The 14,574-nt window shown below is 38.4% G+C and overlaps 1 protein-coding gene across 1 annotated transcript; it reads right to left on the reverse strand.

Annotated features, from left to right (window-relative positions):
* Positions 1–6,646: 6,646 nt before the first annotated feature.
* Positions 6,647–14,276, reverse strand: FBXO30 (F-box protein 30). Its single transcript, XM_006872049.1, has 2 exons — positions 12,246–14,276; positions 6,647–6,850 (listed from the first exon to the last, which is right to left on the reverse strand). Exons 1-2 carry the CDS (start codon positions 14,274–14,276, stop codon positions 6,647–6,649), a joined length of 2,235 nt encoding a protein of 744 aa, XP_006872111.1.
* Between the last annotated feature and the right edge of the window lie 298 nt (positions 14,277–14,574).

Consider the following 14,574-nt stretch of genomic DNA (forward strand, 5'->3'; position numbering starts at 1 on the left):
AAGTTCTCAGCCCTGACTGGTACTTAAACACTCTGGTCAAAGAAACAGTACAAATTCAACATTTTAAATACAGCATAAACATCTTTAGAATCCAAAGTCACCAGACTATCAACCATTCAAAAGTAATTAATTTAACATGCCAGGGCTATTATCACAAAGCTATTGGAATGTTGTTAGGGAATCAATACAATTATTTATTTCAACCCTCTTTCTAATACAGACAAGTTCTATGACGCTATCAGTTAGTATGAAAGACATCCCGTTGACATAGTTAAATATTCATTGGGTCATTTCACGCTTGTACAGATTCAGGACACATCATTACTGCCATGTCTACTGTTTAATTTCTTTTAAACAAGTTAGGTGATTAAAACTGAAAGCAGATACTTCAAAATTTCAGTACTACAGATTTGTTTTTTACTTGGTGATCTCAAAGGGGCTTTAAAAGAAACTGAGTAAGTTATGTAATCTAAATTTATTGACTCAAATGATAACTTTGATTAATTAGCAGAAGTAAAAGTTTTTAAAAACCTGCATTTACTTATCTAGGCTTTTTGATCACCTGGTTAGAAAACTGATGTCAAGACATATGCAATATGTGCTAATAAATATAAAAGGCTAAGTTAAAAAAAAGAAGGGTCTGATAGAATAACCATGGAATAGAACCTCTTCTTTGAACTTCAATCGCTTGATCAATAACAAATTATAGCTACTGTGTTTATATTAGACTTTATCACTGAGTAACAATGTAACAATTATTATCCTCTGACTAGAAAGAGTATAAAAAGTGACCTGATGTTAATAATCAGCTTCTCCAGCTAAGAATGAACACATACAGGCATAATGTACCTGTTTAGGGATCTTGTGTGAGACACAAAAAACACAAACAAGCTAAGAATTTATATTCATTTAAGTTCAAATGAAATACAGTAAATTGGCTTTTACAGGAAAAGAACATTTGAGCTGATGAATCAGTCTTAAAAGAGTTTCACAAAAATGCCATTTTATTATTTTCAAATATATAAACTATCACCACCACTAGAATTAGCTATGTATCAAAGAATCATTTCTTACTATCCTAGTATGTGCATGCAAATGGGCTAATAAAATATATGTTGTTGTTGTTAAGTGTTGTTGAGTCAGTGCTGACCCATAGTGACCCTGTCTAGGATCTCCGAGGAGCAGCTGGTGAGCTTGAACCGCTGACCATGCAGTTCAAATGGCTTTGCAGTCTGGGGCATTAACCCACAGTGCCATATTAAGGATATGTAAAATGGTATTATTTGAGCTTGTGAAAAAGAAATATATTTCTGTTTAGCTTGTCAGTTTGCTTCAGAAACAATTTTCTTTATAGCAAACATATCAAAAAGATAGAACAATTATATGGAAACTTCATCAATAAATAAGGTTTTACTACAATGCATGTTCATGATTCTTCTTTGAAACTCATTCCTTTGTCATTTATAAATGAAAAATTACTCTCCATACTACATCAAGATATCAAAAAATCTGTTCTTAGGTAACAAAGCATCTCAAGATATATTTCTATACCTCCATTAACACATCTCAAGATGTTATTAAAATCTATATGAGCAATTTATGAAGGCTCTATATGTCAAATAGATATAAAAAAACAATGTTTATAGATTTCATCAATTATAAATGCAAAAAATACTTGTGAAACTTCTGCAAAAGGTTCTAATATTTGCAAATTATTTCTAGAACAACAAAAATTAGTTTCTACTTTTTCCCCTTTTTGATCATACCCAATTTTTCTAAAAACATAAATATGCAATATTACAGGCAACAATACTTTCCAGATTAATATCCTTGCATTCAAGATTTTCTCCTTTCTTCATTTATAAAGTGTAAAAGTGACCACTTCAAAACATATTTCTCTTAGTTTTTTCAAATATCCCAACACACTCAACTTGGAGTAACTTAGTTTTCACACCCATAAAATGGAAATTACAAAGATCTTATCGTTTGATCTTACTTTGATCTTTTAAATTAAAGGTAGAATAACTGTGTAAAAGATGACTTCAAAAGAAAACACCCTTGTGTCTTCCCTTATTTGGAAAGTATTTCACTAGTTGTCCTTTACTTATAATGCTCAAACTAGTTTATGGGTTTGTTTTTTTAGATCAAATCCTAAAAATAAATAAATTATTCAAGTATTTTAAACATAATGAACCAAGTAACTGTTGATTTTTTAAAGTGTTACTAATATTCCTTTTTTCCTAGGCTTCATGAACATGTTGATGTTGATGTTTCCAACCCACAGCGATCCTGCATAGCGTTTCCAAGGAGCGGCCAGTGAGCTTGAACTACCAACTTTGCGGTTCAAACTGACTTTGTAGCCCAGAGCATTAACCCACAGCGCTACACCACGACTGCACGTGAGCATGTTAAGTAAGGACTATTTACAGCAACAGTTAGATATGCAGGCAAACGCATAACAGAGAAATTCTTTTCACCAAAAGATGTTTGTTGTCCAGCCTTTGAAGAGAACGAAGGCCAATTGCTTGCTTTCTTACTGTTCCTCAAAACACCCAATTCTGCAGCTTCTAATCACAGCAGCTCCCACGTGGCATGTCCTGCAGGAGGTCAAAGTGGTTTTAATGCTGCATAACTACTCCTTGTTGTTGTTGACTGCCGTCGAGTCGGTTCTGACCCATAGAGACCCTGTACAGGGTTTCTGAGGCTATAAATCTTTACGGGAGCAGAAAGCCTCATCTTACTTCCATGGAACAGCTGGTAGTTTCGAACCGCTGACCTTGCGGTTCGCAGCCTGATTCGTAACCACTATGCTACCAGAGCTTCTTAGACAATTTAAAATAACTAATAAACCCTATCTCTTTTTAGGATGGAAAATATTAATAGCTATCTTGCTTTCAAACTCCTAAAACTACAGTCAAATACCCACTGGAAAAATGTATCAATAAGCTACCATATCTTTTAAAAAGATGGAAATTTTGTTGAAAACCCCATTTTTATCAACATTATTGGATTCAGATCCCAATATCCAATGATAAAACTGACTGCCAGAGTCAATTTCCACTCACAACGAGCCTATATAAAGTTTCCGAGACTTACAGAAACCATCTTTATGACAGAACGGCTGGTGGGTTTGAACTGCAGCCCTTCTAGTTACCTCCTTATCCAATGATAAGGGAGTCTGAAATAACAGTAACACTGATGGATACAGAGATCAGGGTCACAAAGCAAAAAATAACAAAAACAAAACCCATACTACGACAGATAATACCTCTTCTTGATAGGACTGAAAGGATTCCTTCAAATATTCAATTCACGGGATTTAATCCAGTACTCTACTCCTACTCTTTGCTTATTTTGGAATTCTAATGTGTTCACATGACTCTACAAGCACTAAACAAGATGAGTGATGATGAAGCTAACTGTTATTGCTAATGAACTAAAACTTACACTGCAATTTACCGTAACCCTAAGAAACACTAGTGAAATATACTAATACAAATTGAGTAAGCATACATACCAGTTAAAACAAACTTCCAACAACCGTGTTGTTGTTGTGTTACTGAGTCAGTTCCGACTCACAGCAACCCTGTACAGGGTTTCCAAGGAGTGGCTGGTGAGTTTGAACCATGTACTTTGTGGTTCAAATAGACCTTGCGGTCCAGTGCTTTATCCCACAGCGTCACACCAGGACTCCACCCCAACAGCCATCTAACCACTGATTTTGCCATGTAGCTAATAAGATTGAGACAACTAGCATAGATCATCATACTTTAACCATCAATTCCTATCAGCACATCAGCATTACAATTTGGAGGGCACACCCATGCGTTCACAGGAACGTCTCAGGCTTTCCTCTAAATTCTCACACCTGGCCGAGCATCAACCACCCTGAAGCCTTGGTAAAGGTGACTGCCAGTTCCCACGCCCAAGTTTCTGATCCAGTAGGTCTGGGGAGGACTTCAAGCATTTACATTCCCAGTGACACTGAGTCTTCTGAACCAGGGACCATACTTTCAGAATCAGTACTGTAAGTGGCCCGTGAGTCCCAAAAGTCAGGTAGGGAGAGACCTGACAGATATTAAACTAATAGGCAATCCTCCATAAGGAGGCTAGAGACAAGAGGAAATTAGGATGATTTTCTTCCATCCTCACATGTGCCTTTTATCTTGCTGGTTAGCAGACGACAGAATCAACAAAGACTTCTCAAATGACAAACTACTTGACTGACATACAAACCTTTTCATGCTAAAAGGTTGGATAGATTGTTCCCATTACAAGTCTCAGAAAAAAACACCGTCAGAGCCCTTCAGCCCTTCTGCACCTGCCCCTAGGTAAGACTATTTTCCAGAAGACACTGAGGGGCAAAGAAACATAACCAATGTATTCTCCATATTTTAAAAAAGGTGCTTTTAGTGCTTCCCAGTGCAACCTGGGTAACAGTGGTAGTCAATCAACAAGCAACTCTTACAGCATGCAGAAAAGCCACACTCAAGAAACAAACGTTTGAAATCTGTCAAATAAGTACTAAAATGTTATTTCAGTGAAAGTTTTAGATTTTAACTTACTGAGCCATATAATGGGAAAACATTAATTTTATTAGAATTTGAACAAATGTTGCACAAAGAAAACATTTTAACAAAATAACATGGTGGCATAACTAAAGAGAAAACAGCCAAAAATATGTAAAAGAAATAAGGTGGAAAAAATGTTACCTAGCTCATGATCGTGTGGAAACAAGTCTAAATGTAAAAATCATGGATTTTTAAATGCACAACCATTTAAAATAACAAGTTAATGCTTGTGCTATTCTAACCAGACACACTCTTCAGCAAAACTTAAAAGGCAGTTATATTTTGCAGTATTTGTTATCTTATCTGACTTTTTCACCAAAAGAGAAACTTTATGCAATTTAATCTTATAGCTGAAAAAAACAAACTTTAAGCACTGAGAAATAAGTGTAATAATTCTACCAATTAAAACGGTGAGGTAAAACAATGATTAGTCTTTAATGCTACGTTTTTCAACTGTGCTAAGCACTTGATCCAACCAAAACAAGTCTTAAGAAGTTGAGAGTTTTTCTCTAATGCCCAAGAAAGGCCTCTGCCTAGCCTGATTGCCATATATGGGAATCAAGACCCGAGTAACAACATAGCATCCTCAGGGACAAATACAGGAAGAAAAGACACAATAGTCTTCAAATTTCTAACAAGGTAACTAGCCACCTTTGTAGTCTATCAAATGCTAGAAGTTACTTAAAATCAATTACTTAAGTATATGTCCCTGTCCCCTCTTTGCAATTTAATTATAAATACTGATGTACTCTTTTTTGGTTTGTTTTTAATAAGAGTATAAATCAATCTGAAAGTTGAATAAAATACTTCAAGCATTAATGTTGCTTAAGTGATGCTGAGTCGTATCCAACTCATAGCAACTCTGCACCAGGTTTCTGAGGAGCAGCTTGTGGGTTTGAACTGTTCACCTTGTGGTTCACAGTCCAGTGCTTATCCTCCAGCATCACATATAATATTTTCTATTATATGCTGATCTTTTTACAAAGATGCAATTCTTACTGTTAGAGAAGTCTATGGGGAATTAACTTGGATATGCTTTAAAGAGAGTGCCAATCAAGATAGGTTTACTGCATTTCATGATTGTCAGTCTACAAAGATAGCAAATTTCACATTTTAAATCTTAAAACTGCAATTGTACTATTTTTTAATAAATATCAAAGGCAACAGTTTAAAATACTTATGAAAAAAGTTACTATGCAATGCATTCAATACAACATGCCCAAATCAAATTTAAAATCAGGTCTATCAATTTCCTTTTCTCCAAATAGCAAATATATACCATAGGCAGTTTCAAACGAAAGTAAATCCATGGGATATACCATAGGCATTTTCAAATGAAAGTAAATCCATGGGGCTTTATTTGTTTTTATATTAACTTGTCACGTAAAACATTGCCACGATCTTTGAATGTGGTATCTAACAAAAAAGGAAAGCTGCAAGTGGGCTCTCTCAGTAAGAGAGTTATAAACACCTAAGACGAATACATCTTTGTAGATTATTTTTCAAACACGATAAATGGAATTACCAGTCAAGATTTTAAATATTATTTAAATATATATTAGATATCATCTACGTACCAATAATTGCACAAGGGAAACACTAAAAATAAAAACTACCGTGATCATATGGGCATGCTTAAAGCATTTGAGTGTTTTTATTTTAAAAATCTATATGGCAAAAATTTGGATCGAAGTCTCACTTTTTGAATGCATGGGTGACAACCCACAGAAAATATGAAACATACACTGTTTGGTCAGGATCTTGTCAGTTTAAGAAGCCAAAAATTTAAGAATCAAAATATGCACACCATTAAAAAATATTGATTCCAAAATTATATAGCTAAAAATTCAATCACCCTGTCCAGCAAGTTCCAAAAATTTCACACATTTCAAACATTAAGGCAACTCCCCCCCCAACTAAACAGTACATATTTTACAAAAATATATGTCACTTCAAAACTTTATATACATAGTGACAATAAGTTTAGCGAATTGTCTTTAATACATTAACAAAGTGTCACATCTTACAAAGAAATACTAGACGTTTGCATGTCTGTGCAAGTGGAGCAATCATTTTTAAATGACAGGTTTCAACACTGAGCGCAGGGACCGTCCTTCCTTGGTGAGTTCCCGAGTCACACACATACATGGCAGTGGGATTGCTTCCTCCCGCTTCTCCACAACATTGTAACTGCATCGCTTCAAGTGGTCAGCCATGCTTAAGATGTCAGCAAATTTCCACTCATTAACAGAACAAAATGCAGTACTAAATCGCCACACCTAGAAGAAAAGTCTACTTCAGATTGAAACAAGCCAATTTACAAAGAATCAAATGCACTTCTTACCCAAGCTATACACATTTCAGAGTTAAGAGAAACAGGGTTACAAGTTGTTGGCTACAAAATGGAAAAGCAATCAACTCCATTTGGATACTAATCTGCTTTTCAAATATTAGTAATAGAAAAAAATCACTTCTATGACATGATTTCAATAACTATAACCCATAAAGGACAAAACCCAACATTAAAAAGTATACCAAACTGGACATATTTTTTTCAAAAAAAAATTTTTTTTTTAATTAAAAACAAACAGGACAGCCTCAGGAATTCAGAGCCACTTCCCATACCACACACTATTCTTGCGGCCTATCCAACTGGCTTGACAGACTAACCACTGTCTGGTGATGTTGACAAGTGTTATTTTTTTCTCCAGATTTTTCTTCCATTCTTATTATATAATAACAAAAACAAACAAACAAACAAAAAACCCATGCCACTGAGTCTATTTGGAACCTTAGTGACTCCACAGAGCAGAGGAGAACTGACACATAGGGTTTCCAAGGCTGTAAGTCTTTACAGCAGCAGACTGCCACCTTTTCCCCCATGGAGCTGCTGGTGGTCAGCCAGTGCCTGACGCACTGCACCAGCAGAGCCCCGGTGCACTAAAAATAACCTAGAATACTGTGCTCCAGTAAGTTATCCACCTCCCCCCACTATTTATTATTTATAAATACAAAAGACATTTAGTAAACATTAAGAATACAGGTGTGTTTTCATTTGTTCAGACTGTTTCTGAAAATTTATATAGAATCCTATTTTTGTCCTTATTATTGTAAAATGTGTTTCTAAGCAAAATACTCACCTGCCACCCCCATTGTTCGTGTGCCTGAAGATAAACCACAGGCTCGCTCCCCGCTGGCCCACTCAGCCACTCCAGATTCTGAAGCACTGTCATCTTATTAGTCCAGCTTTTTCTTTTACCACCTAATTTTCATTTATTAAATGATACCAATTACAGCTGTATAAGATAGGTGTGGTTAAGTGCCGTCGAGTCGGTTCTGACTCATAGCAACCCTCTACTCTATAAGGTTTCTGAGAAACAGCTAGTGAGATTGAACCACTGACTTTTCAGTTCAAACAGACCCCACAATCTAGCGCTTTACTCTCCAGGACCAGATAGGGGTTTTGTTGTGAAGTGCCTTATAGCAACCCTGAAGTTCAAACCAACTTTGTGGTCCAGTGCTTATCCTACAGTACCACTTTGTGGAATCTAAATGGAACCTTCAAATGCATTCATATATTCATTCAAGAAATATTTACAGAATGCCTACTATGGTCCAAGTCCTGGATCACACACTGGGGTGAAATGGCTAACAAAAGCAGGTCTTTGTCCTGATGGAACTGACGATTAGTCTAGCTAACTTCTGTGACGTTCTCTCGTCTATGTAATTCCAAATACAAAGCTACCTGAACATAGGTCCCAAGCCAGGTCCGAAAAGGACAGAGCTGGGTACCAAGCAGGCACAGGGCCGGGCAGGGCTACGCATCATAGCTGAGCTCATGCACAAACAAATGTAGTCAGAGGACACTGGCTACCTGGTGAACAGCAGGGCCTTTGCGAGAAGCCCACAGCACTCCTTACAGCTTCTCAGGAAAGGATGAGGAGGACTTCAGGGGTGTCCCCTTCAGATGCTGTGGGAACACAATCATTTTTCACCTGGTGACAGAAGTTACCACTGGTTCAGGAGTAGAACGAGACTCCCTCCATGCTTTCCAACTGTGATCAATCACTGTGGATGGGGGTTACTTCCCAAGTGTTAGCTTAAGCCTAAAAAGTAGCTGCCGATAGATATCACTTAAGTCACTAGCCTCACCTACAGGACCCCACACTCATAAAGCTAAAAGGGGAACATGGGAGTTTTTCAAGCTTCAGCAGAATAAATTAACGGAAAGGTTCCAGAACGGCATGAAGTTTCCACACTTGCACAGAACTGAGAGTCTGGGGAAACACTCAGGAAAAGCAGGCAAAAAAATGCATGGCCCCCATCTCCTGACAAGATTTCTTAATAAGGATCGTTTTTTCATTCAAGAATCCATCACGTATTTACTTGTTTCTGCTATTTACCAGATGCTCTGCCCCGATGGCACAATGACTAAGCACTCAGCTGTAACCAAAAGGTCAGTGGTTTGAACTTGCCAGCTCCTCTGTGGGAAGAAGATGAAGCAGTCTGCTTCTGTAAAGATTTACAGAAACCCTGAGACAGCTAGACTCTGTCCTACAGGGTCACTGTGAGTCAGAAGTGACGTGACAGCAATGGTTTGGGCCAGGCAGTAGAATATTCCGGTTAACTATAAAGTCCCATTTTTAAGGAACTCGAGGATAATGAAGAAAATTGACACTGAATGTCAAATAGCATGACAAGTGCTTCAATAGCAGTATATGATGGGGTACCATAGGAATACACACCAGTGGGCCTCCCAGAAAGTTTAGGGTGGGGGCCAGAGGGATTTCTTGAGGAAATAAGACCTGAAGAGTCAGCACGGTTAGCAAGGAGATGAAGACCAGAAATTCCAGAAACAGGCAGTTGAAGTCTGAATATGTCAGTTAATTGAAGGAGTTACTTAACCTTTCTGAACTTCTGTTTAATCCCTAAACTGGAGCCAGAGAATAAAGTACAGTGCTTACTACAATGTCTGGCGAATTTCAAATGCTCATATGTAGGAAGAATTACAGACAGCATATTCAAAGGCCTTGAGTCAAGAAAGAAAACATCAGGAAACTAATCAACTCAATGTGGCAAAAGTAATAAGTAACAAAGGAAACCAAAGAGGTCAGTCAGAATCAGGTAAGTAAGGGCCAGGTTAGGAAAAACCTGAAGTATTTCCTTAAGGTCTGCCTCTATTCTAGGCTCAATGGACAAACATTACAGCGACAGTGTAAGTGCTGTACTTAACAAAATATTACATTACTTTCAGCTTTCGTATAGAGAATACAAGGGGAAGGAGATACTTCAAAACTTCCTGGAAAAAACAGAATTGAAAACTAATGTAATTTTTCTATGAAACTTTTGAAGTCTTCTTGTACATTGGAAAGGACGAACCGTGTGGAAGTTGAAACCCAGGTAGGAGGTTGCAGTTCAGACCCGGTGATTTGAGGAAGCTTTGGGGTTATCAAATGGTGATATCCAGTGTTGTTGCTTTTGTTCTTAAGTGCCATGGAGTTGGTACCAACTCACAGCGACTCTGGACAGGGTTTCCAAGGAGCGGCTGGGGGGTTTGCACCACCACTTATCCCACAGCACCACACTAGGATATCTAGTTGTTAAGTAGATAGTTGTAGATACCAGTATGAGTTCAGTGTAGAATATGGGTAGGCTATAACTGTGTGTGTCATCTATCTAAATGAAGGCAATTTGAACTCTAAAAGCCGATGAAATTTCCCATAAGCATGACTACAGAATCCCAAGAAAGTATTTCATCCCATTATGTCAATACTAGTGGGCAAGGACAAAAGGAAGCCATGCTCAGAATGTCCCATATTAAAAATGCAGCATGCTAAGTAGAGAAAGATGCCACATCATCTAGAAACTAAAAACACACACATACACGCATAAAACAGCAACTATAAAACCGCCTCCCAGCAGAAATCCTTTAAGAGGAAAAAAAGATATTGTGTTTATTACCGAAAAGTCTCAGAAATAAACAAAAGTAGATATAGAATTCTGAGGAAAAACAAAAACCTAGGACAATGAGGAAAAGAGAAAATCTTAGAGTGTTAACAACAAAATAAGCAGGCAATGGTATCTCCACACAAATGCTGAGTTTATCAAAATTCCCACAACTTTATAATCCGAGTTTTCTAAAATGGAAAAACAACTTCAGTTAAAGCTCCTTGTAATGTTTTCTAGTTTCTACCAGATAGTGCTTCAAATAGGAGCTGGGCAAAAGTAGGAAACCACGAAAGGAAAGTGGTGGAGCAGAAGTTCTTCCAAGATCTGCCTAAATCTCCCATGCAGGTCCCTAATGTGTGATACTCCTTTATTCTGTATGAGACCCGAGTTCCACCCACAATACTCTTGACTCACATCAGCCTAGTACATTTCCACACCCCATCTAAACGCCCGAATGGTCACTTACTAGTATGTCTGTAGTAGTAAAGCTTCTTTTATTCTCTTTCTAGCTAAATTCTGTCTGAAACAGTCAAGTCGTTGTAGAGAAGTTACTAAAAAGAAGAGAGAGAAACTGCCAACTATAAGTAGGAAATAGCATTCTCCTTGCTTCCTCCACTGTTATTTGGTGAAAATATTCCAGATGAAGCCCATTAGAAGGTGGTAAAGGAAGTTGTTGAGGGTTATGGAACTGCTTAACTGAAGAAACAGGTTGGGTCTATGCTACATTAGGAGTCCTGGTGTAACGCTGTGGCTTAATGTGCTGTACTGCAAAGTCATTTGAACCGCAAGGTCAGCGATTCAAGCTCACCAGCCACTCCTTGAAACCCCTATACAGGGTCCACTATGGGTTGGAACCAAATCGGGGGCACTAAACAACACCACTACATTAAGTTAGAACTTAGTTCTAGGATGTGTGCAATCAATCTCTGACTATGACCCTGTAACTATCCTAGTTCTTCAATGTTGCTGCTAAGCATCGTTAAGTCAGTTCCGACCCACAGAAACCCTGTATAGGGTTCCCGAGGAGTGGCTGTTGAGCTTGAACCACCGACTTTGTAATTCAAACCAAATTTGCAGTCCAGCACATTAACCCACAGCACTGTACCAGAACTTCAATTAGTTATTCTTAATTAGTTATCACGAAACTACAGTTTGCCACCATTTGGACTTAGTTAAGTTTTAGGGGATGGTCAATTTCTCAACAAGATATTAATTTCATTAATTCATCAGTAATATCATTAAGTACTATATGTCACCATCACTTGTCTATCAGTGTGTCATACTCTGGTGGCTTGTGTGTTGATCTGATGCTGGAAGATACACCAATCGTTATTTCAATTACTAGTAGGGTCACTCATGGTGAATTACAGCAAAGCTTCCACAAACGCCTAAAGATCTACTTCTCAAAAGGAGCCAGTGAAAAGCCTATGGGTCACAGCAGAACACTGGCCTACTAGCTTGCTTAGGACACATCATCAGCCAGTAGCAATCACTAGAGGAGAACATGACATTTGGTGAAGCAGAGGGTCAACAAAGATGTGGAGACCCTGAGTGACACAGATTGGTTCAACAGTCACACAGTGGACTTGAACACAGGGGAGACTGTTAGAGTGACCCACGACCGGGCAACATTGTGTTCTTCTGTCCATACAGAGTCTGCCCAACGGCAGAGAACAGCTGTATGTAAAATAAAGGGTTGGTACATACAGTCAAGAATAAACTAACCTTTTCTTTGATCTGCCACGATGAATTTCCATTGGGATACTTCCTTTTTCCCCACTGCAGTATGACCATTCCACGAGACTGAAGCAGACTGCCACATACATCCCTCATTAACCTGGATACACATGAAAGCTGACATAAACTGAAGCCATCGAGAAAGCCTGCAATATGCTGTAGGACTTCAAAAGGAAGACTACTTAAGTGGTCACTATGTAATCCCAACACACAGTTTCTAGCAGGCTCTATTAATACTGTGGATATGCATGGCTGAACTCCAAATGACCTCAAATGGCGGTCATGTATAATCTTTGCTCCTTGTGTTGATGGACAAAATCTACGCTGAGAATAGGCACAGCCATAATAAGCCAAAGGACATCTCTGTTCCATCCAGCCATTGAGTCCAGCATGAATGTCACCATGCACATTCTTAAAATGTGAAGAAAATTCTTTTCTTCTAAATAACTGTCCACATACAAATGTAAACATTGAACGCTGCTTGGGTTGGTACCTAGCGACACATTCCAAAACTAAATCCAGTCCAAGTGTCTGAAAAGGACTTGGATTTGAAAGCTGTGGATTGGCATGATCACAAGCTGAAGCGGAAGCGATTTCCCCGACCATTGTATTTGTAGCTAATATTGCTGATGGAAGTGAAAACGTCTGAGTCCCAAAGTCAATGTGATAAATATCAACCATACGACTATCAGATATACCCCTCCCACCTGGAGAATCTCCTAGACAAAACAGCAATGCTGCTGTAATGAGATCTATTCCTTGTAGGCCCATGGGATCTTCTGCAACTTCCAAGTCTGATGTGTCCACTGCTTTATCTTCCTTTGGTTTGGACCAACATGAATTAGAAAGAAACTTGAATGAAGGAGGATGACTGAAAGACAAGACATCCATATTCTTCAAGTCCCCTAAGTCTACTTTTCTCCAATATAATTCTTCATCTTCATCACCTTGCATGAGGATATGCTGAACTGTGCCATTAGGCAAAGCATTGGATGGCATTACTTCCCTAAGTTGTGCTGCCATGGAGAGTGAACTGGGAAGTTTCGAAGTGCCATCTGATGCCACAGATTCTCCATTCGTTAAGTTACTTTGTTCTGAATCACCGTGTAAATTCGGATTCTGTACCTGAGTACGTGTATTTTCTAAAGGAAAGCCATTACAAAGAGCCGAAGCGTCATGAGAACTTGTATCCAAGTCACACAATAAGTCACTTGACCCATTTTGCTCAGGTTGGGCATTCTGACTTGTATTGTTGTGGTCAATTCCACCTACTGCTCCTAGCTCATCCTCATAAAGGCAGTCCTGATCTTTTACATTTCCGTCCTGTAAGCTTTCTCTGGTATTCTGCTCTTCATCCATTTCATTTTGGGATGTACAAAGATTTGAATTTAACATGCCAATGTCTCTTGTGGCAGTATTCAGGATATCTAAAGCAGCAGCCAAACTTCTGGTTGTTTCTACAGTAGCTTGATAAAGTGCACCATAAGATTCTTCATCAACAGACAGCAAGCCATTAGCATGTGGTATTTCTGGGACACTTGATTTAACTGAAATTTGTTCTCTAGTTTCTGATACTTTATCAGTTGCTTTTGACATCATGGTGGCTACTTTGAGAGATTCTAAGAGCATCCTTTGGTCTTGAAGGGCCAAGGCCATATCTAGTTGTGCCACTTCATCAACATCTCGGCTTAGATTTTCATATGATTTCCGGTCCGCATAACTAACTGGCCACCGGTTCCACTCCATAGTACAGCACACCACACTTGCAGGGCATGTTTCTAGATGTTCAGCAACTTTATTTCGGGCCAAGGTAAATGGACATCCAAAGTCACTATTTAAACAAGGCACTCGTTCAAATGGGCATAAAAGTCGGTGTTCATCAGCTTTACAAGAATGGAAAACTGCTCCACAAACCAATGGGCAACCAATCAAGTCACAGGAAACCCCAGGCTCTGGTCGGGTCATGCAGCGTCTACTGACACAGTTCCCACAGTGTGTGTGGCACAGCTCCTCCTCCATGATGGCCAGCTCAGCTCCAGCTGCTGAAATGGAAAAGGACAGGAAGTTAGGCCGAAAGGGGTTGGTTTGGAAAAACTATTTAGTAATAAATTACTAATGCATATTGGCTTGTTTTAGGATGAAAATTAAAATGACAAAACATGAACCTATGCAAAAAGTTTATTTTGCATATAATCAATACATTTTGAAAGAACATAAGTACATCAATTCAAGCAGCAATTCGGTACTTTAAATATCACAAAGGCTTTTATTTTTACATGTAGTTGTTATGTGCCATCAGGTTAGCTCTGACTCATAA

The sequence above is a fragment of the Chrysochloris asiatica genome, unplaced genomic scaffold (assembly GCF_000296735.1).
Source record: "Chrysochloris asiatica unplaced genomic scaffold, ChrAsi1.0 scaffold00182, whole genome shotgun sequence".
NCBI classification, from domain to species: domain Eukaryota; kingdom Metazoa; phylum Chordata; class Mammalia; order Afrosoricida; family Chrysochloridae; genus Chrysochloris; species Chrysochloris asiatica.